Raw genomic sequence first — 25,429 nt, 5'->3', positions numbered from 1 at the left:
AGAAAAATTTTGTTAATCTATCTCTTTTTGTGTATTTGTATTGCACGGTTATATAAGATATTTTTGTGTTTTAGGAAGAAACATTACCTATGTTTCTCAGCTCCTGCACTTCCAATGCCCAAGACACCGATTGTCCCAGGCCCAGGCCACTATGACCTCGTGGATTATGAAGGACCACCCAAACATTACATTTCCAGTGCTGCATTTGTGTCAAACACAAGTCGTTGGGCAGGAGATGTCTCTGCAGTAGATATTCCTGGACCCGGTTAGTATGAAAGTTGTGTGGTGTAGGCAATTCGATCTCAAGGAATTGAGATTTAATAATGCTGAACATTTTCTAGCTATAAATTACAACAAAATAAAAATCTCATAGTACAATAACATGCTCTACAACTATAATGAACTAGATACATTTTGTAGGGTACTTATTTCCTATTTTTGGCTATTGCTGCTGGGTAGGGATTTCACATTGTGATCTGAAGTCCACAGTTTTGAATTTCGTCACATGTAAAAGACTATACAAACCGCTTTAATAAAGAAAATCAGTGGTATACGTCGGAGACATGTATACCTTGGACATATACCCATGGCATGATGTGAACAGAGCCTAACCGTGATCTAATGGTAACTGCACATTAGATCGCTGTTACCAGTGATCTGTATACAGAAACATGCAGAGAAGACACAAATCATGTCTTCTCTGCATGTTCTCCAACATTAAGTCCACATGGAATATCTGATATAATCAATAAAGCCATCAGGCACGATAGCAACCGCCTGAATGCAGAGACGATTTTTGCATTTGGGAACACATTGCTCAATATGAACTGCCATCAAAGGGGGAACATAAATTAAGGGGCTAATCCTTACCATATGTGGGGCAGGTGGGAAAGTAGTCAAAGTATCTAAGAGGCAGCTAACACCACTTACTGCTCCTTAATAAGGCATGTTTTCTGGTTTCAATGAAACCACTATTTATTTATTTATTTATTTATTTATTTATTTATTTTGCTTTACTTAATTTGCGGTTTATTTTTATCTGCTTCCTTGTCTGGATTCCTGTTGAAAATAACAGGGATTGTTATGTCCGCAAGCACAAATTTATATTGACATGGGAAAAGGAGTAAATCCGTTACATTATTGATAAGTACTGATGCTGTTTCTTGTTGATCATTTGTAAGACACTCCGATCAGGATAACTCCCTTTTCCATATCCCACATGGGCCTCAGCTTCATGAGCTAGAGGAGAGAGCCGCTGCAAAAATGGCGCCCACTATGCGACAATTCTAAGAGATACCCATTAAATTCAGCGTTCCCTGCAGGGGAAACGAAGGGCCGCCCTGATATCTGGTGATCGCCACGGGTTAGAAAAGCTAGTCTCGTTTTGATCAGTTGATCGCCGGACCGTCAGACATAACCTCATTATTGGCACTTTATTTTTTTAATCCACTTCCACTAAAGTTTTCATTATTAATGTCAAACAGAAGTTCTTTTAAGTTCACATTCCACAGTGGTGGATCTTGTCACTGCCTTAAGGCCTGAATGCGTGAAGATGTCAGTGTTTGATTTTACTTTCCAGAATGCATGGCTTATTTTCTGAAGGAATGCTGTTTGATCACATAATGTTCTTATTTAAGATAAATTAACCATTTCAGTACTGAATGTATGCTTTTTTTACTAGTGTCAAATGTGAAATGTGTCTGTATGTATGTATGTATGTATGTATGTATGTGTGTGTGTATATATATATATATATATATATATCTCACGAGGTGATTAAACACATCACCGTTTTCATCCACTACTTTAGTATATATTATGTACAATTTATGACATACGCTTTCCTTCATGTTTTTATGAAAATGTAAATTTTTAGTAATGTTATTGTTTTTCTCATCCACTTTAGCATATAAAGGAGTGTCATCTTCCTACCTGCAGATGTCACTGTTGCTATTTGTTTTTTTTGTTTTTGTTTTTTATGACCAGCTATATTAAATTATTGGCTTGCATACTGAGGTACTTTTTGTCAGGGTGCGCAGTTACTTACTGTGTTAGGGCCTGTTAACATCAGCGTTCGCTTTCCGTTGAGGGGTTCTGTCGGAGGTTTCAGTTGTGGAACCCCGCAATGGAAAGTCAAACGGAAACCTTAGCTTCCGTTTGCATCACCATTGATATCAATGGTGACGGAAACATTGCTAATGGTTTCCGTTTGTCACCGTTCCGGCAGGTTTCCGTTTTTTCGATTGAATTAATAGCGCAGTCGACTTCGTGCCAGAACAGATCCCATAGAAATCTATGGGATCCGTTCTAGCATCAGTTTGCCTCTTCTTCAACACGCCGGAGGTAAACTGAAGCGGACGCCGGACATATGTGAACGGCCTCTTATGTCCTGTTCACACAGTGAAATTTTAGCAACGGAAACCACTGCGGATTCCCCCGCAAAATTCCGCCTCCCGTTGACTTTAATGTGAGTCGGACACTACTTTTCCCACTAGCTTATTTTTTTCAGCTAGCGGGAAAAAGAAGCGTCCTGCTCGATCTTCGGGCGGATTCCGCACGACCCTCGCATTGAAGTCCGACGGCAGGAATAATTCCACGGCGTATTATGCGGCTGGACCCGCTACCCAAAATCTGGGTGAACTGACCATAAAGTGTTTTGTCTGACTTGTTTGTAAACATTATTTCAGTCAGAAATGTCTAAAGATTTACAAGCAAAATATTAATAGTAGTATGACTTTCATTTTTAACATGTTTTTGACAACTTGTTACTTTCACAGGAGTGTTTTGTGCATTTTGAAAAGCCCCAAGCTCAGTAACTTGTACTCACTGTCCAACATATGTGGAAAACAATAGTAATAATTAAATATGAATACTTATTTTAACAGTTGCTTGTCATAGACCAGAGCAAAGTGTCATCCACATTGTAATGGTCTGTGTATGGACTCTGCACGATGGCAGATCGAGTCCCTATGGGTCTGTATTACATGTGTCGCTGTATGGTGCCTCTGTGAGAATACCTCCATGATTTTTTTTCTCACAAATATCGTATCACCTCGTATAAAATCTTAGGCACACTGAGCTCCAGTATGGGCCCATATCATGCTATTGGCACCGTATACAAGAGGCCTAAGGGTGACATATTTTTCCAATAATCAATGGGTACCAAACGATACATTGGGTTATTGTGGAGCTAACAAGCTGATTCTATATGCTAATGTACTTGTTTAATTGTGAGCATTTTGTGAACATAGAGCGTGAAAGACTCTGTTGATACTAAATTAGCGTTTTTTCATTAAAGGGGTTTGTTTTCAGAGTAGACCCATTTTACAATAATAATCCATCATGGTCCAAAGAAACTTACATTTCCATGTCGAATAGGTAGAGATAGTAGTTATGATACATTTAATCTATAGTTCTCATATATCATAATAATCCTTGTGGATTTCACAGCTGACAAAACAAGGTGTTACGCTGTGACCCACTTAAAAGTCTGTGGCAGATCGCAAGGTTTGCATAATGAATTAATTGGGATGCCTTTCTGTACATTCATGTTGTTAGGAGGAAAGACTACTCCTTTGGCAAAATAACATGCACACCCATTTCTCACTGCTTCTGCATCCTGTTGTGTTAACAAGTACAAATAAACACGTTTTAAAGAACAAGAACATGAGAGTATAAGAAAGGAAGTCATAAAAAAAATCCCCCACTTTATTCCTGGGGACGTGTTACTTGCAGTTGGATATAAGTTTGATTTAGTTTTGATATTTTACCACTAGAGCCAGAAATGTCTTAATGCTCAGGCCACATGTTGTTGATACACCCAGTTTAAGACTATGTTCAGATCACCGTTCCGTTCTGATGGGTTCCATTGGAGGTTTCCATCGTGTTAACCCCTAATCGGAAAGGCAAATGGAAACCTTAGCTTCCGTTTCTTTCACCATTGAACTCAATGGTGACGGAAACCTAGCTAATGGTTTCCGTTTAGTCGACTACGCTATTCTGTCAAAACGACGAAACCCTGTCACAGTGGTGACAAACTGAAGCCATTAGCTAGGTTTCCGTCACCATCGAGTTTAATGTTGAGGGAAACGGAAGCTAAGGTTTCTGTTTACCTTTCCGTTGAGGGGTTAACCCAACAGAATCCTCCGACGGAACCCCTCAACGGAAAGGAGCGGTGATGTGAACAGGCCCTAACAATGGAGACAATGCTGTGAGGGTGGATAAATGAAGAGGTCTTATCTGAAATTAGATTTTTGTGTGTGAAAGGCATTGTGCCAATTAAAATTAACTGGCTGGTTCTTGTTTTATGAGAATACAACTCAAATGTGTGAATTTAGTGATGACCGGGAAAGTGTAAACTGTCCATGTCCAAGAAATTTAAGCCATTTTGAAGAAAAAAACTTGCGTGTCTCTCTATAAAAGTTGAAACACAAATATGCTCATTTTATAAAATCAAATTAAATATAGTAGTAACATCAGGTCACCGACAGAGTAAAATTTGAGCATGTAAGTATTGGAATAAAGAACCGTACAGAGCATAATGTCACTAAATAAAATCAGAAAACACTCTCCCACCCGTTTCCTACCCTTATTCCTGTAGATATCGAGAAAGTAAAAGTTCACGGTTGAGAAAAAGAGCCCATGGAGCACAAGACAACCAGTCGGCACATAACTTCTATATCTTTTATTTTCCCAGGAAGCCTGCCAGATTTGATATTAAATATTATGAGGTGTATCTGAAAGGGGTCCATGTGAGTGTTATGATTTTGAAAAGTGTGTCTCAGGTGAGAATAAGTGGGTCTTTCTTTCCTACACACTGCTCATGACACTGTGAATCTCTTGGCAAGTTGGGACTGGGACATTTTGAAGCTCACAACCGTGGCGCTCGAAGCTCACAGCCGTGGCGTTCACACTTCCAGTCTCCTGATAACAACATAAAAAAATAAAGTACAAAAATTACTATATGAGCAGGATGAATCCTTTTTTCTTTTTTTTTTTTAATTTGGTCTACCGCTTTCATAATTCAAAAAAGCATACATCTTCCAAGGCTTGCTTTGGTCACAATAAACCTTGTCTTGACTCTACATAAATCAAGATTTTTTTTTACTATTAGAGTGTAATATATACCTAATCCACACAGAAGCCATGCATTACATTCAGTACTAAAAGGGGTTATTTTATATTGATGATCTATCCTTAGCATAGATCATCAATATCAGATCAGCTGACTGAAGGGGCTGCTGCGATGAACACTGCGGCATCTTCATAGTTTACCTAGTACATCTCTGTACATTCCAGTAGCGGCTGTGTCTGGGATTGCAGTTCCAATCCCATTCAAGTGTACGGGACCTAGCGGCAGAGAACTGTAATCCCATGTTCATCCGCTAAGAAACTGTACGGCGCTTTGCCTGGAAACCTATAAAGAGGCTGTGGCGTTTGTCGCTGCGGCCCCTTGACTTAGCTGATCGGTGGAGGTGCCAGGAGTCAAAACCCACCAATCTGATATTGACACCTTTCCTAAGGATAAGTCATCAATATAAAAGTCCGGGAGAACACTTTTTAAAGGAAGTCTGTCCCCATGACAGATACATCTATTAGATCCCTTATAAGGGTTAAGCTTGCAACCAGAACTCATGCAATTGAGCCTTCATGGTTCTTCTAACTAGCCTAGTGGGTAGCAGGTGTAGTAGATACATTTGCTGACATCATCTTCATTTTGAGGCATTTTACTTCGTAAAGAGTACTGAAAGTTGCTATGGTTATTTTGGAAATAATAGGTTCGTATCTTTAGATTTGTCAACACTCACGTGAGGTCATGACTTGTGTGTCACTTTAAGACTGACTCATATGTTAGATAGCCAGTTTTGACTTTTTGGGAAGTCAGCCATACAACATATAACAGGTAATGCTATTGTTTTATATAATTTAAAATAACATTTTGATGTGTCATGTGGTTTGCTACAAATAATTGTATCCCAAACAGACATGTCTAATCTATACGTATAATATAACTTTGATCTTGTATGACAATCATGCAGTTCAAATAGTTCTATTAGCAACACTTACAGTGAGCTGAACACTCAGTAACACGAGTAAATGTATTATGGTGGATGTTTTATGTGAAATGGTTTAGGAAAGCACCAGTGCAGAACTATTTTATTGTTTAATGTTGTTAAAGAGGTGATCGCATCTTATTGTGTTAGGGCATATCCAAACGATACGCCATATCATATGATCGGTGTGGGTCTGACCTCTGGGACGCCCACTGGTCCTGGGAACGAATGGCCGAGGCTCTTTTGACATTTCAGTATTCTCCCTCTATTAGCCAGAGTTCCAGCCATGTATTATCTGGTTGTCCATTCATTTCTGTTACTACATTTTCCCTGCAGCAGCTACTGCTTGGAGTATGCATGTCCAGCCACAACTTGCATTAGCCACATCACCTGACTGCCTGGATGGCTTTCTTTTATAATAGGCGTTGTCTTGTTGAGGTAACTCTTTAATTGTCAGGATTTCCAGGTACTGTTTTTTTTTTGTTTTTTTTTTTAAATACTTCTGTAAAGGATCTGCCAGGCACAGCTTCTTTATCAACGCCCATAGGTAATCAGTCTGCACCTGCTTCTAGGTCTGTGAGACTGACTCCATCTTCCACCACTCAGGATGGCAGGCTTAGGAGTGGGAGAGCCTATCGCAGCCTGGCCAGACGGAGCTAGCTCCCGCCCTCTGTCTATTTATACCTGCCTTTCCTGTTCCTCCTTGCTTGTGATTCTTCTCTGTTGGTTTCCTGGCCCTGCTGCAGCTTCTTGTACTATTTGTCCCTGCTTCGTATTGACCCTGGCTTACTGACTACTCTCCTGCTCTGCGTTTGGTACCTCGTGCTCTCCTGGTTTGACTCTGCTCGTTTACTACTACTCTTGTTGCCCACGCTGTTGCCGTGGGCAACTGCCCCGTTTCCCTTAGGTTCTGTGTTCCCTTGTCTGTTTGTCTGTCGTGCACTTATTGAGTGTAGGGACCGTCGCCCAGTTGTACCCCGTCGCCTAGGGCGGGTCGTTGCAAGTAGGCAGGGACTGAGTGGCGGGTAGATTAGGGCTGACTTGTCTGTTTCCCTACCCCATCATTATATAATCACAAGCCCATATACCTAGTCTACCCTGGTCCCTGACACTACTATGGACCCCCTTGAGACCCTGGCTCAGCAAATGCAGGGTCTCTCCCTACAGGTCCAGGCCCTGGCTCAGAGGGTCAACCAGCCTGATGCTACCATGGTAGTGCCCCTCACCTCACCTCTTGAACCCCACCTCAAGTTGCCTGACCGGTTCTCAGGGGACCGGAAGACTTTTCTCTCCTTTCGGGAGAGTTGTAGGCTCTATTTTCGCTTAAAGCCTCACTCCTCAGGTTCTGAGAGCCAGCGGGTGGGTATAATTATGTCCCGGCTCCTGGAGGGGCCCCAAGAATGGGCCTTCTCCTTGGCTCCTAACGCCCCTGAACTTTCCTCTGTTGATCTTTTCTTTTCTGCTCTCGGACTCATTTATGACGAGACTGACAAGACTGCCTTTGCCGAGAGTCAGCTGGTGACCTTATGTCAGGGTAAGAGACCTGTTGAGGAGTATTGTTCTGACTTTAGGAAGTGGTGCGTAGCTTCTCGGTGGAATGACCCTGCCTTAAGGTACCAGTTTAGGTTGGGCCTGTCGAACGCCCTGAAAGACCTGCTAGTTAGCTACCCCTCTTCTGACTCCCTAGACCAGGTTATGGCTTTAGCGGTACGACTTGACCGACGTCTCAGGGAACGACCACTTGAACGTCTTGGTGTTTTCTCCTCTGACTCCCCCATGATGCCTCCCGAGGTTCCGTTGCTTCGTTCTTCCACGGCAGACTCGGAGGTACCTATGCAACACAGGGCCTCCGTGTCCCCCCAACAACGTAGAGAGTTTCGCAGGAAGAATGGTCTACTTCTACTGTGGGGATGACAAGCATCAAGTGAACAACTGTCCTGGGTGTAAGAATAAGCAGCCGGAGGAACTTCTGCGCCTAAGTGATCATCGGGGAGGTCACTTGGGCGCACAGGTATTTCCCGTAAATTTGAAACGTAATAAAATCTTGCTTCCCTTTCAGGTCTCTTTTGGTGGTAGGTCTGCTACCGGCAGTGCCTTCGTGGATTCAGGTTCTTCTGCTAATATCATGTCTGTGGAATTGGCTATGTCTCTAGCTATGCCTTTGATTGATTTGCCTAAACCTGTCCCGGTAGTGGGTATCGACTCCACTCCTCTTGCTAATGGTTATTTTACACAGCATACCCCTGTTTTTGAACTCCTTGTTGGCTCCATGCATTTGGATCAGTGCTCTGTACTGTTAATGCAGGGATTATCGTCCGATTTGGTTTTAGGCCTTCCCTGGTTGCAGTTGCATAATCCCACGTTTGACTGGAATACTGGGGATCTTACCAAATGGGGTAATGAATGCTTGACGTCATGTTTTTCTGTTAATTCTATTTCTCCCCCTGAGGAGGTGAACACGCTACCTGAGTTTGTTCAGGACTTCGCTGATGTTTTCTCTAAGGACGACTCCGAAGTGTTACCCCCTCATAGAGAAAGCTCCATAAGGGTAGGATATTTAATCTCTCTTGTCGTGAACGTGAAGCCATGAGAGAGTATATCCAGGAATGCCTGGCCAAGGGTTACATTCGCCCCTCTACTTCTACGGTAGGCGCTGGCTTCTTCGTAGGGAAGAAGGATGGTGGTCTTAGGCCATGCATTGACTACCGTAACTTGAATAAGGTCACTGTAAGGAACCAGTATCCCCTTCCTTTGATTCCTGATCTCTTTAATCAGGTTCAGGGGGCCCAATGGTTCTCTAAGTTTGATCTACGGGGGGCTTATAACCTTATCCGCATCAAAGAGGGGGATGAGTGGAAGACTGCGTTTAACACGCCCGAAGGTCATTTCGAATACCTCGTCATGCCCTTTGGGTTGTGTAATGCTCCCGCGGTCTTCCAGAATTTCATAAATGAGATTTTAAGAGACTACCTGGGGGTATTTCTTGTAGTGTACCTTGATGACATACTTTTGTTTTCCAAGGACTGGTCCTCCCACATTGAGCATGTCAGGAAGGTGCTCCAGGTCCTTCGGGAAAACAAACTGTTTGCGAAGACCGAAAAATGTGTGTTTGGGGTGCAGGAGATACCATTTTTGGGTCAAATCCTCACTCCTCATGAATTCTGCATGGACTCCGCCAAGGTCCAGGCTGTGGCGGAATGGGTCCAACCTGCCTCCCTGAAGGCGTTACAGTGCTTCCTGGGGTTCGCTAATTATTACAGGAGATTTATTGCTAACTTCTCGGTCATCGCTAAGCCTCTTACGGATCTTACTCGCATAGGGGATGATCTCCTCCACTGGCCTCCTGAGGCTGTCCAGGCTTTTGAGGTCCTTAAGAAGTGCTTTATCTCGGCCCCGGTGCTGGTTCAGCCCAACCAAATGGAGCCGTTTATCGTGGAGGTTGACGCGTCCGAGGTGGGAGTGGGGGCTGTCTTGTCCCAGGGTACCAGGTCCCTCACCCATCTCTGTCCCTGTGCCTACTACTCCAGGAAGTTTTCGCCCACTGAGAGTAACTATGATATTTGCAACCGCAAACTCTTAGCCGTTAAATGGGCATTTGAATAGTGGCGCCACTTCCTGGAGGGGGCTAGGCACCAGGTAACGGTCCTTACCGACCACAAGAATCTGGTTTTCCTAGAATCTGCCCGGAGGCTAAACCCGAGACAAGCTCGATGGGTGTTATTTTTTACCAGATTCAACTTTTTGGTTACTTATAGGGCTGGGTCTAAAAATATTAAGGCTGATGCACTGTCGCGTAGCTTCATGGCCAGCCCTCCTTCGGAGGAAGATCCTGCTTGTATTTTGCCTCCAAGTATAATCATTTCCTCTATTGATTCTGATTTAGTCTCTGAGATTGCGGCTGATCAAGGTTCAGCTCCCGGGAACCTTCCTGAGAACAAGCTGTTTGTTCCCCTGCAATTCCGGCAAAGGGTACTTAGGGAAAATCATGACTCTGCACTATCTGGTCATCCAGACATCCTGGGTACCAAGCACCTCATTGCCAGAAACTATTGGTGGCCTGGGTTGCCTAAAGACGTTAAGGCCTACGTCGCTGCTTGTGAAGTTTGTGCTAGGTCCAAGACTCCCAGGTCCCGACCAGCGGGCTTACTACGTTCTTTGCCCATTCCCCAGAGACCTTGGACCCATATCTCCATGGATTTTATCACCGATTTGCCTCCATCTCAACGCAAGTCGGTGGTGTGGGTTGTAGTAGACCGTTTCAGTAAGATGTGCCACTTTGTGCCCCTCAAGAAACTACCAAATGCTAAGACGTTAGCTACCTTGTTTGTCAAACACATCCTGCGTCTCCATGGGGTCCCTGTCAATATTGTTTCTGACAGAGGGGTACAATTTGTTTCATTGTTTTGGAGAGCCTTCTGTAAAAAGTTGAAGATTGATCTGTCCTTCTCCTCTGCCTTCCATCCTGAAACTAATGGCCAAACTGAGAGGACTAATCAGTCTCTAGAACAATATTTAAGGTGTTTTATCTCTAACTGTCAATATGATTGGGTCTCATTCATTCCCCTCGCCGAATTTTCCCTTAATAACCGGGTCAATAACTCGTCAAGGGTCTCCCCCTTTTTCTGTAATTTTGGGTTTAATCCGCGGTTTTCCTCCGTTTCACCTGGTAGTTCCAACAATCCTGAGGTAGAGGTCGTTCATCAGGAACTGTGCACAGTCTGGGCCCAGGTTCAGAAGAACCTAGAGGCGTCCCAGAGCATACAAAAAACTCAGGCAGATAGAAGACGTTCTGCTAACCCCTTGTTTATGGTCGGGGATCTGGTGTGGCTATCGTCCAAAAATTTGCGCCTGAAAGTCCCGTCCAAGAAGTTTGCTCCCCGGTTTATAGTGCCGTACAAGGTCATTGAAGTCCTCAATCCTGTCTCCTTCCGACTGGAGTTGCCCCCATCTTTTCGAGTACACGACGTGTTTCATGCCTCCCTCCTTAAACACTGCTCCACATCCTTGGCTCCCTCAAGGAAACCTCCGGTCCCTGTTCTCACCCCTGAGGGGGTAGAATTCGAGGTGGCCAAGATTGTGGACAGCAGGATGGTCCAAGGTTCCCTCTAGTACCTGGTCCATTGGAGAGGATACGGGCCTGAGGAGAGGACGTGGGTACCCGCCCGGGATGTTCACGCTGGGATATTGGTCAGGAGATTCCACCTTCGTTTCCCCAATAAACCAGGTCCACTTAGAAAGGGTCCGGTGGCCCCTCATAAAAGGGGGGGTACTGTAAAGGATCTGCCAGGCACAGCTTCTTTATCAACGCCCATAGGTAATCAGTCTGCACCTGCTTCTAGGTCTGTGAGACTGACTCCATCTTCCACCACTCAGGATGGCAGGCTTAGGAGTGGGAGAGCCTATGGCAGCCTGGCCAGACGGAGCTAGCTCCCGCCCTCTGTCTTTTTATACCTGCCTTTCCTGTTCCTCCTTGCTTGTGATTCTTCTCTGTTGGTTTCCTGGCCCTGCTGCAGCTTCTTGTACTATTTGTCCCTGCTTCGTATTGACCCAGGCTTACTGACTACTCTCCTGCTCTGCGTTTGGTACCTCGTGCTCTCCTGGTTTGACTCTGCTTGTTCACTACTCTCCTGCTCTGCGTTTGGCACCTCGTACTCTCCTGGTTTGACTCGGCTCGTTTACTACTGTTGTTGCTCACGGTGTTGCCGTGGGCAACTGCCCCTTTTCCCTTAGGTTCTGTGTTCCCTTGTCTGTCGTGCACTTATTGAGTGTAGGGACCGTCGCCCAGTTGTACCCCGTCACCAAGGGCGGGTCGTTGCAAGTAGGCAGGGACTGAGTGGCGGGTAGATTAGGGCTGACTTGTCGGTTTCCCTACCCCCATCATTACAACTTCACAGTAACAGCGCTCCTGTTTTGAAATTTTCCAATGAAAAGAAATTGGTCAGCACTCCAATTTACAGGTACAATTACATGATATAATACTTATTGATCCATGCGCCCTTTGTCACGTTAGGTACGTGGGCCCACTGAACTGTACCACCTTGACGGTATGGCAGCTGGCTAACAGGACACAGGTCACAGTTTATAGTTCGTATAGTGTATCTGTGGTAGCTCAGACAGTAGCAAGACAGGCTCAGCTGGAACTAGGAAGGCAGCAGGCAGGCGCCAGGCGTGGTGTAGCAGGACAGGCGTGGTATACAGCACAGCACGACCTCAGCTCAACACGGCACTTGACCAGGATAGCACGGCATACAGGTAGCAGGAACGGGAAACATTGGGAACTGGAAAACACTTAGACCATTTGCATAGACAGACTAGGGTAACGACAACAAGGTTCAGGCAAGGCAGGAAGGGGCTGGGCCCCCCTTATAGTCCAGGGTGCTCTTGGGTTAATTTTGACTTAATTTCAGGTGCGCGTGCTGGGCCTTTAAGAGTGGGCACGAGCGTGCGCGCGCATACTACGGGACCCGGCCGGGAGAAGCGGAGGTGAGCGAACCTTACGGGCCGCGGCCATGGGCATGACAGTATCCCCCCTCTTACGCCCCCTGCTCTTGGGGCCAGAACGAGAGAGAAACTTCTTCAGGAGGGTAGGGGTATTGAGGTTCTCTACTGGCTCCCAGGACCACTCTTCAGGACCAAACCCGCTCCAATCCACTAAATAAAAGGTTCTTCCACCGACTCTCTTGGTGTTCAGGATCTCCTTAACCTCAAAAGTCTCTGATGAACAGCTGGGAGCCACTGCAGGAGTGGAAGTCTTGGAGTAGCGGTTCAAGATCACCGGCTTCAGCAGGGAGACATGGAAGGAGTTGGGGATCTTGAGGGTAGGAGGCAGCTGAAGCGTGTAGGAAACAGGGTTGATTTGTTGCAAGATCTCGAAGGGTCCAAGGAACCTGGGAGCAAACTTGTATGATGGTACCCTCAGCTGGATATTCCTAGAGGACAGCCAGACCTTAGTGCCTGGAAGGAACTGGGGAGGCTCTCGTCTTCTTGTGTCTGCCTTTCTCTTTATGCGGTCGACCGCCAGCAGAATAGAAGATGGAGTCTGCTGCGAAATCTGTAGAAAGTCCCTGAATGCAGAGTCAGCTGCAGGCACCTGGGACGTAGTGTAAACAGGAAGGGTATTTTCACACAGAGTGTTTTTCGGGCCGTAAATGCCCGAAAACTCAGAAGCAGAACACCGCCAAACATCTGCCCATTGATTTAAATGCGAAAAACGACGTTCTGTTCCGATGGGCCGTTTTTTTATGCGGCCGTTTTGAAAAACTGCCGCGTAAAAAAACGGCCGCGAAAAAGTACAGGACACTTCTTGGGAAGTTTTTGGAGCTGTTTTTCATTGACTCTATAGAAAACAGCTCCAAAAATGGCCGTAAAAAGCGCCAGGAAAATGGCGAGTGGCTTAAAAAACGTCTGAAAATCAAGAGCTGTTTTCCCTTGAAAAAAGCTCCATATTTTCAGACATTTTTTAGTTTGTGTCTGAACATACCCAAAGAGGTATTCGAGGGTATTGGCCATAGACAATGAAGAATGGACTCTTAGCGGTGGACTCACTAGTGTGGTTGTTGTAGGAGAGCCCAAGGAAGAAGCTGTGCCCAGTCATCATGCTGCCTGGAGATAAAGTGTCGTAGATAGTTCTCCATAATCTGGTTTATTTTCTCAATTTTACCATTGGATTGGGGATGGTAGGCAGAGGAAAAGTCCAACTTCACACCGAGGAGTACGCAGAGGGCTCTCCAGAACTTTGAGGTGAGCTAAACCCCCCTATCCGACACAATATGTAGAGGCAAGCCATGCAGATGGAAGATGTGTTGGACGAAGAGATTGACCAGTCAGGAAGCGGACGGTAGGCCGGTCAGTGGAACGAAATGAGCCATCTTGGAGAATTGGTCCACCACCACCCAGACCATACTGCAACCAGCAGAGAGCGGCAGGTCCGTAACAAAGTCCATAGCAATATGTTGCCATGGGGCATCGGACACAGGCAGCGGCTGGAGCAGGCCCGACGGTTTGGAGTGGGACACTTAATTTGCTGCGCACACCGAGCAGGAGGAGACAAAGTCCGTGATGTCTTTGGACAGCGTGGGCCACCAGAACTGACGAGCAATCAGGTCTAGGGTCTTACGGACATCCGCGTGACCTGCCAATTTGAAACGGTGTCCCCAGCGGAGGATTCTTGTTCTGTCAGCCAGACGCACAAAAGTCCTCCCCGGGGGAATGTCGCTAACTTGCAGAGGGTTGACTGGGATGATGCAGGAGGGGTTAATGATACTCTGTGGAGACTCCATAGTGTCCTCTGTCTCGAATGACCTGGACAAGGCATCCGCCCTCACATTCTTGTCGGCCGGACGGTAGTGGAGCTCAAACTGGAACCAGGCAAAGAACAGCGACCACCTGGCCTGACGGGGATTCAGTCGTTGGGCCGTCTGGAGATAAGTGAGGTTCTTGTGGTCCGTAAATATCAAGATGGGATGAACTGCACCCTCTAATAGATGTCTCCACTCCTCCAGAGCCAATTTGATGGCCAGTAACTCCTGATCCCCAATCGAGTAGTTGCGTTCTGCGGAAGAGAAGAGCTTAGAGTAATAGCCACATACCATTGTCTAGCCCTTCGAAACTCTCTGGAACAGGAGTGCACCAGCACCGACAGAGGAGGCTTCCACCTCCAACGAGCACTATCGAGAAACATCTGGATGATGGAGGATAGGGGCTGACGTGAAGGCACTTTCCAGGCTATTAAATGCGGTCTCTGCTTCTGGAGTTCACACCTTGGCTTTCATGCCTTTCTTGGTGAGGTTAGAGAAAGGAGATGTCAGTGTGGAGAAGTTTGGAATGAACTGTCTGTAGAAATTGGCGAATCCCAGGAAGCGCTGTATGGCCCTCAAGCCTTGAGGGCGTGGCCACTTCAGGACGGACTTTACCTTTTCAGGATCCATCTTGAGACCTTGATTCGAGATGATGTAGCCCAGGAAGGGTAGAGCATCTTTCTCAAACAAGCACTTCTCCAACTTGGCGTACAGGCGATTCTTCCTTAACCGCAGAAAAACTTGACGGACATGTCTTTGATGAGTCATTGGATCTGGAGAAAAAATCAAGATGTCATCAAGATAGACCACAACACAAACATAGAGGAGGTCACGGAAGATGTCATTAACGAACTCCTGAAACACCCCGGGAGCATTACACAGGCCGAAGGGCATTACTAGATATTCATAGTGTCCCTCACGGGTGTTAAATGCCGTCTTCCATTCGTCACACCGGCGAATCCGGATTATATTGTAAGCCCCACGCAGGTCTAGTTTAGAGAAAATCTTGGCACCACGTATGCGATCAAACAGTTCAGAGATCAATTGCAACGGATACCTATTTTTTACCGTGATCTGGTTGAGACCCCGGTAGTCGATGCAAGGACACAGAACCATCCTTTTTCTTGACAAAGAAGAACCCGGCTCCTGCCGGTGAGGAAGACTTCTGTATGAAGCCCCTCTCCAGGTTCTCTTTAACATAGGCGAACATGGACAGAGTCTCTGGCAAGAAGAGAGGATATACCCTACCACGGGGAAGGGAGACACCAGGGACTAGGTCGATAGGACAGTCATACGCCCGGTTTGGGGGCAGCGTCTCTGCCTTTTTCTTTCTGAAGATGCATAAAAATGACCAGGCAATCCTGCCAAGGACCGATTCAGAGGAGGCTGAGCCAAATGAATCTGTACCAGGCAACGGTTGAGACACTCGGGGCCCCACTGGAGAACCTCTACAGAATTCCAGTCGAGGACTGGAGCATGTAGTCGGAGCCAGGGCAGGCCCAGCAGCACAGGATTGACAGCTTTAGCCAGGACAAAGAACGAGAGGAGCTCGGAGTAGAGGGCTCCCACTTGGAGCCTCAGCGGTTTGGTCACAGCTATAATTTGGTCTGGCAGAGGTAGTCCATTCAAAGATGCAACCATCAATGGCCTCTCCAGAGGGGCAGTGGGCAATTGGAGAAGATCCACCAGGTCTCTACGAATGAAATTAGCAACGGATCCATAGTCCAGATATGCAGAGACCCGATGCGTTTTCTCATCGGACACTATGGTCAAGGGAATGCACAATTTAGACAAAAGTCCTTCTTTACCCAAGGTTGTCTCTCCCACCAACCCTAGGCAGTGGGGCTTTTGGGGACACAGACGCGCAAGATGGCCTCCGAAGCCGCAATATAGTCCCGAGGTGCGTCTGCGTTGTCTCTCCTGGGTAGACCGCTTAAACTGGTCCGTCCTCACAGACTCCTTAGGAGGATCAGCATCTGAGGACAGCAGGGGTTGCTGCAAAGTAGGAACCGGACTAGGGTGTTCTCCCTCCCGACGAGCTACTTGGAGCCGTTCTCGGATCCTTATATCAATGCGGGCGGCCAGAAGGATGAGGTCATCCAGGGTAGACGGTAGATCTCTGGCGGCAAGCTTGTCCTTAATCTTAGGAGACAGTCCCTGCCAGAATGTAGCCACCAGGGCCTCATTGTTCTATAACAGTTCTCCCCCCAGGATGCGGAAGTGGATGGCGTACTCGCCCACGGAAGTGTTTCCCTGGCGTAGGTTCAGCAAGGAGGCGGCTGCAGACGAGACTCGTCCAGGCTCCTCAAACATTGTGCGAAATGTCCGTAGGAACCCCTGGAAGTCACGGGTCTCTGGTCCTTGCCTCTCCCAGATAGGGTTCACCCATGCAAGGGCCCTGCCAGTGAGGAGAGAGACGATGAAAGCGACCCTTGCGCCATCAGACGAAAATGCCCCTGCATAAAGGCTAAAGTGGATCTGGCACTGGTACAAAAATCCATGGCAGGTCCTTGTGTCTCCATCATAGCGGTCAGGAAGTGGCAAAGAAAATCGGGGATCAGCACTGCCAGGAGGTGTAGTCGGAGGATCAGTACTGCCAGGAGGTGTAGTAGGAGGAACGGCAGCTTGCACCTCCAGCCGACTTGCAATAATGTTCAAGGTCTGGAGGAGTTGGTCCTGTTGAGACCGGAGGCTTAGCATATCCGCCCGCATCTCTTGTGATGTCATCATGGTCTTGGATTGACCAGCGGGGTCCATGGCCTGAGCCTACTGTCACGTTCGGTACATGGACCCACTGGACCGTACTGCCTTGACGGTATGGCAGCTGGACAAGAGGACACAGGTCACAGTTTATAGTTCGTATAGTGTACCTGACCCGACAGTAGCAAGACAGGCTCGGCTGGGACTAGGCAGCAGGCTGGCAGCAGGCAGGCGCCAGGCGTGGTGTAGCAAGACAGGTGTATACAGCACAGCATGACTTCAGCTCAACACGGCACTTGACCAGGATAGCACGGGATACAGGTTACAGGTAGCAAGATTGGGAAACACTGGGAACTGGAAAACACTTATGAGACCATTTGCATAGACAGACTAGTGTAACAACAACAAGGCTCAGGCAAGGCAGGAAGGGGCTGGGCCCCTCTTATAGTCCAGGGTGCTCATGGGCTAATTTTGACTTAATTTCAGGTGCGCGCGCTGGCCCTTTAAGAGCGGGTGCGAGCGTGCGCGCGCACCCTACTGGACCTGGCCGGGAGAAACGGAAGTGAGTGCTGGCGTCTCCTGAGGAGGAGATGGGGACCAGCACTCACAGTTCCATGGCTGCGGGCGTCAGGAGGTGAGTGAGCCTGGAGGCCCGCGCGCGCTGGCCCTTCTTCAGGCTTAGTGAGCTCTAGGAAGTGTGCGGCACAGTTCCACCACTGGAAGGGAGGTTAACCAGGGCCTGGCACCCAAGAGCGCTTTAGAAGCATCCCAAACGACAGTGCTGCCTCAATTGTCAAGGTCAGTTTAGACATGATAAAAACAATAGAATGATTATTTAGTATTACTTCAATATTTTTGTCTGATATTTTATTTAACATTTTTTTTAATTATTTCTTTTCTTAGCAGCTATATAACCTGTTCATTATGTTGCACCCATCTAATCTGTTCATTATGTATTTTTTTTTTAATCAAAAAGTTTTTTATTGAATCCGCAAGTCATGAAAAAGTACATAACAAGGCATTGAATTATTTCTTGATATAGAAGATAGTTTACGAACATTTGGTTAACGGTATAGTACATATCGATGTATTCACTGTGCTCATTGTGTAAAAAAAAATAAAAAAATAAAAAAAAGCAAGGAATCGTCATTGTATTACAATCATACATTGAACTTAAATACATCTTATTCAGTTAGATATGACAGTGCTTAACATGGTACGTTCAATAAAATTAGTTTTTTAAACCATTTTCAGTACTTTTTGGCTCTTTGCTCAAGGAGTCAATCAGACCAGATAAGTTTCAATATAATATGTACTGCTTGTACTTTTAGTATCACGTATGCAGAACAACGGAAATAAGTAACTAATCTGAACCGAGTTTGACTGTATTAACAGAAATATTAACATTCGGTAAGTTTGCGTTCAGGTATTATAATATGAACTGTCGGTCCAGATTCCCCATCTTTGAGTAAATTGTTCATATTTATGATTTTGATTGGCAACCATTTTTTCATACATACATGTGGTGTTTATTTGGGCTATAACCTCTTGTATATGGGGCTGTGTTGCTTGTTTCCAGTGTCTGGTGATTATAAGCTTTAGCATATATATGAGAAAGAAAGAGTCATAAGCTATATATAAAGTACAAAATACAATTTTATTAGATATAATTAACATAAATGATTTTAATAAAAAACATGGCGAGGTTTCTAAAAAGAAGAGATATGCCTGTGGGTCACATTTGGAGAGTATATACGACCATGGGTACATTTGTATAATAAACAATGAATGACACGGGGTGGCCTTTCACTGTCTGTGGATCACGATCTTACTTTTTTTCAACCATGGGTGAGTGTATACTTCCTAGCTCTATCCGGTGATTCCGGAGTAGTAGCCATGCATATGGTGTATACTTTGCACATTGAGTGCAGCTATTACTATAAGTCCTTGGACTTTTTTAGATTGAATGGCACTTTGTTCCAGTAACAGGGATTTCCTCATACGGCACACTTATCTTTGACATAGACTTTATGTTGTCCTTTTTCCCTTTAATATCAGCAGTGCTGGTTAAATTGTTAACGGTGCATTTGAGCAATATATACCTGCATGCTCTCGTGTCATTCATTGTTTATTATACAAATGTACCCATGGTCGTATATACTCTCCAAATGTGACCCACAGGCATATCTCTTCTTTTTAGAAACCTCGCCATGTTTTTTATTAAAATCATTTATGTTAATTATATCTAATAAAATTGTATTTTGTACTTTATATATAGCTTATGACTCTTTCTTTCTCATATATATGCTATGCTATCAGTGAGTTTGCTATTTTATGACACTGTGGGGTACTGCATACCAATGTGGTTTGTACCCAACCAGCTACCTGTCCCTGTGAGACATCTGTTTATGATTATAAGCTTTGTTGACATAAGTAGATGTGCTATGATATATCTGGAAGAGGAGTTGAAGGAATCAAGATCCAAAAATAATAAAGCCATTCTTGGGCTTATGTGGACCTCTTTTTTCAGGAGGATAGAGATTATCTGTCTAGTTGCCATCCAGAGGGGTTGTATCTTCTTACATTCCCACAAAATATGATATAGAGAGCCCTTGTATCCACAAAGTCTCCAGCATGTGTTTGAACAGGATGGGAATATTTTATTTAATCTTGTGGGTGTGTAGTACCATCTCAGATATGTCTTGAAAGCCGCTTCTTGGTGTGATACACATCTAAAGACTTTATATATAGTGTTAAGTGCTGATTTCCATTCAATTTCAGACACAGTAACCTTCAAATCCTCTTCCCATTTAGCCATATAATGGTTTTTAATCAAAAGAGATTTGTTCCCAATATCATTATAAAAAAAGGATATTCCTCTTTTTAATTTAATGCTCGTGTTGAACATCGAAACTATATCAGAATTCTGGTTAGTGATCGTTGGTCGTTTTACCTGTAGGAACTTCCTAATCCGTAAAAACTTAACATGTTGGTTTTGGGGTATCTGATATTTTCCACTGATCTGTGAAAATTCCTGGGCTACAATGTCAGCAACAGAATTGATGTTGCTTAATTTCCAGCTTTCTAAATCTAGGCCTGGAATATTATCTTCAAGACAGCCTAACGAGATCTGGTCGTATGGGCACACCATGTTGCTTCTTGATATCTTAATATAATTTTGCCACACTTTATCTGAGGTTTGTATAGATATCAAGTATGTTTTCTTAATAGGTATCTTCCATAGCGAGGATATCATTCTAGCCTTCAGAGAGCTGTATCCACTTATGTGTCTCTCTAGCTCCACCCAACTTTTGTCAGAGTTGTCACACCACCAGTGACTAAATTGGTCTAAGATACATGCTGAGTAATAATCTCTCAGATTGGGGAGTCCCAGGCCCCCTGCTCTCCTATGTAATGTCATTATTTTATATGCTGTACAGTATTTTTTCCCATTTCATATAAATCTTTGTAAATGGCTGTTGAGTACAGTAAAGAATGAGCTGGGAATTGAAATTGGAATTGTTCTGAAAAGATATAGTAACTGCGGTAGTAATATCATTTTAAAGGTAGCTATTCTCCCAAACCATGATATTATAGATTTGGAATAACACTGCATCTCTTTCGTCAATTTCATTAAAAGATGTGGGAAATTCTGATGATATAATTGTTTAGTAGGATATGTGAGTTTAATACCCAAGTAGTTGAGTTCTAAAGGTTGCCAATCAAGATCATGTCTGGCCTTCAAATCAGAAAGAGTTTGTATCTCAATATTTATCGGAAGTATTTGGGATTTTGTTCTATTAATCTTGTAGTAGGAGATGGAACTGAAGGTGTTAAGCACTTCAAAAATTCTGTTTAAAGAGCCCTCAGGAAGGGTATTACATAAAATAATGTCGTCTGCAAACAAGGTTATTTTATGTTCCCTTCTGTTAATGGTGATGCCTTGTATATTATTATCAAGTCTGATAGTTTCTGGCAATGGTTCAATAGATAGAATAAAGAAAATCGGGGATAGGGGGCAACCCTGTCTGGTACCATTAGTTATAGTAAATTCTTGTGACAGAGTATTGTTGGAGTAAACTTTAGCTGACGGTTGTGAATATAAGGCTTTAATTGCCGAATAGATGTAGCCTTGTATGCCAAATTTTTCTAGTACAGCGAAAGCGTAGTTCCACTTTATCCTGTCAAACGCCTTCTCTGCATCAGTTGTGAGGAAGGTCGATGGTATATTGTTGTGTTCACAGTATTGCATCAGAGATATAATGCGTCGGGTATTATCTGGAGCTTGTCTGCCTGGAATGAAACCAGCCTGATCATTCACTATCAGTGATGGAAGAACTAGTTTCAGTCTAGAGGCCAATATTTTTGCATAAATTTTAACATCTCCATTCAGGAGAGATATTGGCCTATAGTTTGAGGTCTGCTCTGTTGATTTCCCAGGTTTAGGGATGGTTATTATCAATGCCGACAACATTTCTTTTGGGAATGTTGTGGTAAGTAATCTAGGAGCTAATATATGTGTAAATTTCTTGTAATAGTCGTTTGAGAGACCATCAGGTCTTCATTATGTATTTTTGAAGTCCCAAAAAACTAAACATGCTGACGTCCCTGATGTCATATTGCGTTGGATGAGGAATCGATTAGTGAGTTTGCCTATCTATTTCTGATCTATTTTTTACATAAGAAACAGGAAAAAGAATCACTGCTACTGAAAAAATAAATATTTTTTGGGTAATTGCAAAAGATTGGTCAGAAATGAGTAACAACTGATGCCTAAATATCACCATCAGATCATGACAGATAGGTAAACAAAACTGATGGGTAACTGTTTTCTACTTAACCCCTTCCCGCACCTTGACGTAACTGTACGTCGAGGTGTGCAGTAAGTTTGTGCACCTTGACGTGTAGTTACGTCTGTGCTTTGACAGTTAACCGCCGTGCGGCGCTACACCGCAGCAGTGGTTAACTGTGCAGGGCGTCTGCCCTGCATTCCCCGTTGCCGATCAGCGGCCCATCGCCGCTGATTTCGGCAGTTAACCCCTTAATTGCGGCGTTCGATTTGAACGCCACAATTGAGGTGTTTCGCGAAATCACGGGGGCTGGCGATCGTACCCATGGCAACCGGACGCCAGACAATGGCTTCCGGGTTGCCATGTACAGAAGCCTATGAGGACCACCCGGAGGGTGGTCGTCGTAGGCTTCCTGTCAGTGGGACTGTCACGTCACAATGACAGTTGGAATGCATTACACTACGTAGGTAGTGTAATGTATTCCAGCAGCGATAAGAGCTGCAAGTCTAAGTGTCCCCTAGTGGGACAAGTGAAAAAAGTAGAAAAAAGAATAAAAATGTTTTAAAAAAAGTGTAAAAATAAAAGTTATAAGTGACATAAACATGAACTGCTTTTTTTCCTATAATAAGTCTTTTATTATAGGAAAAAAAATGAACACGTAAAGTACACATATTTGGTATCACCGCGTTCGTAACGACCCCAACTATAAAACTATAATATTATTTTTCCCGCACGGTGAACACCGCAAAAAAAATAAATGAAAAACAAAGCGAGAATCACTATTTTTTGGTCACAACCCCTCTCAAAATATGCAATAAAAAGTGATCAAAAAGTCGCATGTACGCATGTACCGATACAAACTACAACCCGTCCCGCAAAAAACAAGCCCTTACACAGCTTTTTTGACTGAAAAATAAAAAAGTTACGGCTCTCAGAATATGGTGACACAGAAAATAAATTATTTTCTAAATAAGTTATTTTATTGCACAAACGCTGCAAAACATAAAAAAATCTAGATACATATGGTATCGCCGTAATCGTACCGACCCGCAGAATAAAATATAACGGTCATTTATAGCCCAGGGTGAACGCTGTGAAAAATAAATAAAAATCATTGTCAGAATTGATGGTTTTTGGTCACCTTGCTTGCCGAAAAATGGAATAAAAAGTGATCAACAAAATCGCGTGTACCCCAAAATGGTACCAATGAAAATTACAGATTGTCCCGCAACAAATAAGCCCTCACACAGCTCTGGTGGTGAAAAAAATAAAAAAGTTCCGGCTTCCAGATTATGGCGATGCAAAATGTGCAGAGCGTTCCAAAAGCGGATAAGATCGGGCGCCATTTATAATATAAGTGCAACACTGGCCACATATCTGCGGATTATTATTTATTTACCCCATTATTATACCCTCTTATTATGCCCTGATATACTCTGCCCAGCCTACATTTGCCCCCACATTATAAACTGAAATACCAGCAAAACGCCAGAGATTCTACCAAGCAAAATCTGCGCTCCAAAAGCCAAATAGCGTCCCTCCCTTCTGAGCCCTACAGCGTGCCCAAACAGCCGTTTATGTCCACCGATATGGCATCGCCATACCCGGGAGAACCCTGTTAATATTTTATTTGTGGCACAAACTGGGCACAACATATAGTGCACTAAAATGGCACATCAGTGGAAAATTTTAATTTTCACTTTCCACCATCGGCTGCGAATTAAACCCTTCGCGCACCATGACTTAATAGCATGTCGTGGTGTGGGGGGTGATATATGGAGCGTCTCACGCACTAAGCCCGTGCCATACGCTGCGGGTGTCAGCTGTGTATTACAGCTGATACCCGGGACTAACAGACAGAAACAGCGATCGCACTGTTACAGGAGCCTGTAAAAATCACAATAAACTGCAATACATTAGTATTGCAGCGTATTCTACCAGTGATCTAACGATTGCTGGTTCAAGTCTCCTATGGGGACTAATAAAATATGTAAAAACAAAAGTAAATAGTTCTTATTAGTGGAAAAAATGAAATAAATATTTAAAGTCCAAAAATAAACTCTTTTCATATTTTTTCTAAGTAATGTAAAAAAATTAAAAAGATACACAAAATTGGTATTGCTGCGTCTGTAAAAGTCCAAGCTATTACAATATACCATTATTGAACTCGCACGGTGAACGCCGTGAAAAATAAAGAATTTTAAATGGCAAAATCGCTGTTTTTTGGTCACCTTCGCTCTACCAAAAAATGTTATAAAAAGTGCTGAAAAAGTCTTATGTACCCAAAAATGGTACCAATAAAAACTACAGCTCGTCCTGCAAAAAATAAGCCCTCATACCGCTCTATTGACGGAAAAATAAAGACGTTGTGGCTCTCGGAAAGCGGGGGGGAAAAACGAAAAAGAAAAAGCAAATCATGGATCAGTCCGGAAAGGGTTAATTTATTTTCTAATGAAAAAAACATTTATGACCACATGTGGGGTATTGCCGTACTTGGGAGAAATTGCTTTACAAATGTTGGGGTGCATTTTCTCCTTTATCCTTTGTGAAATTGAAAAAATTCAACATTTTAGTGGAAATAATGTTGATATTAATTTTCATGGCCTAATTCTAATAAATTCAGCAAAAGACGTGTGGGGCCTAAATGCTCACTATACCCCTAGATAGATTCCTTAAGTGGTGTCGTTTCCCAAATGGGGTTACTTTTGAGGGGCTTCCAGTGTTTCGGTCTCTCGGGGGCTTTGCAAATTCGACATGACACCCAAAAACTATTCCAGCTAAATTTGAGCTCCAAAAGCCAAATGGTGCCCCTTCCCTTCTAAGCCCCGGTGTGGGTCCAAACAGCAGTTTATTACCACATGTGGGGTATTTACGTAATCAGGAGAAATTGTTTTACAAATGTTGGGGTGCTTTTTCTCCTTTATTCCTTGTAAAAATGACAGAAAAAAAGTTGATTTTTACCTTTACAGACTAATTCCAATGACTTCAGCAAAACAACTGTGGGGTCAAAATGCTAACTTTACCCCTAGAAAAATTCCTTGAGGGGTGTAGTTTCCAAAATGGGGTCACTATTGGGGGGTTTCCACGGTTTTCATCCCTCCAGTGCATTGCAAACGTGACACGGCACTGAAAACTATTATAGCAAAATCAGAAATCCAAAATCCAAATGGTGCTCCTACCCTTCTGAGGCCTGCTGTGGGTCCAAACAGCAGTTTATTACCACATATGGGGTATTGCTATAATCGTAAGAAATTGCTTTACATATGTTGGGGTGTTTTTCTACTTTATTCCTTGTAAATATTTAAAATGTTTACGTTTTTTCACAAAAAAAGTCGATTTTCATCTTCACATACTAATTCAAATAAATTTAGCAAAAAAACTGTGGGTTCAAAGGTGGGAAAAACACTCAACCACCCATATAGAAAATTAGAGATAAGGACTCTAACAATATATGATAAACCAGAGAAAAAAAGTCCATATATATCAATGTATGAAAAAACGAAACATCTTTATTGATAAAATAAAATACATTAAATGACAAAGACAGAGAATCTAAAAATAAATCCTTGTACGGATCACAAATGTATAC

General features: G+C 43.9%; 1 protein-coding gene across 2 annotated transcripts in view; it reads left to right on the top strand.

Moving 5' to 3' along the window:
- The window catches only part of STPG1 (sperm tail PG-rich repeat containing 1), a 110,913-nt gene that overhangs the window by 58,104 nt on the left and 27,380 nt on the right, over nucleotides 1-25,429 (top strand). For both annotated transcript variants that reach the window (XM_075853210.1, XM_075853209.1), the window contains exon 7: nucleotides 75-265. In XM_075853210.1, coding sequence (XP_075709325.1) covers nucleotides 75-265 — 191 coding nt within the window. The remainder of the gene's footprint in view (nucleotides 1-74; nucleotides 266-25,429) is intronic.

This window comes from Rhinoderma darwinii, chromosome 2, assembly GCF_050947455.1.
Source record: "Rhinoderma darwinii isolate aRhiDar2 chromosome 2, aRhiDar2.hap1, whole genome shotgun sequence".
In the NCBI taxonomy this organism is placed as follows: Eukaryota; Metazoa; Chordata; class Amphibia; order Anura; family Rhinodermatidae; genus Rhinoderma; species Rhinoderma darwinii.
This window is presented reverse-complemented; position numbering and strand designations above follow the sequence as displayed.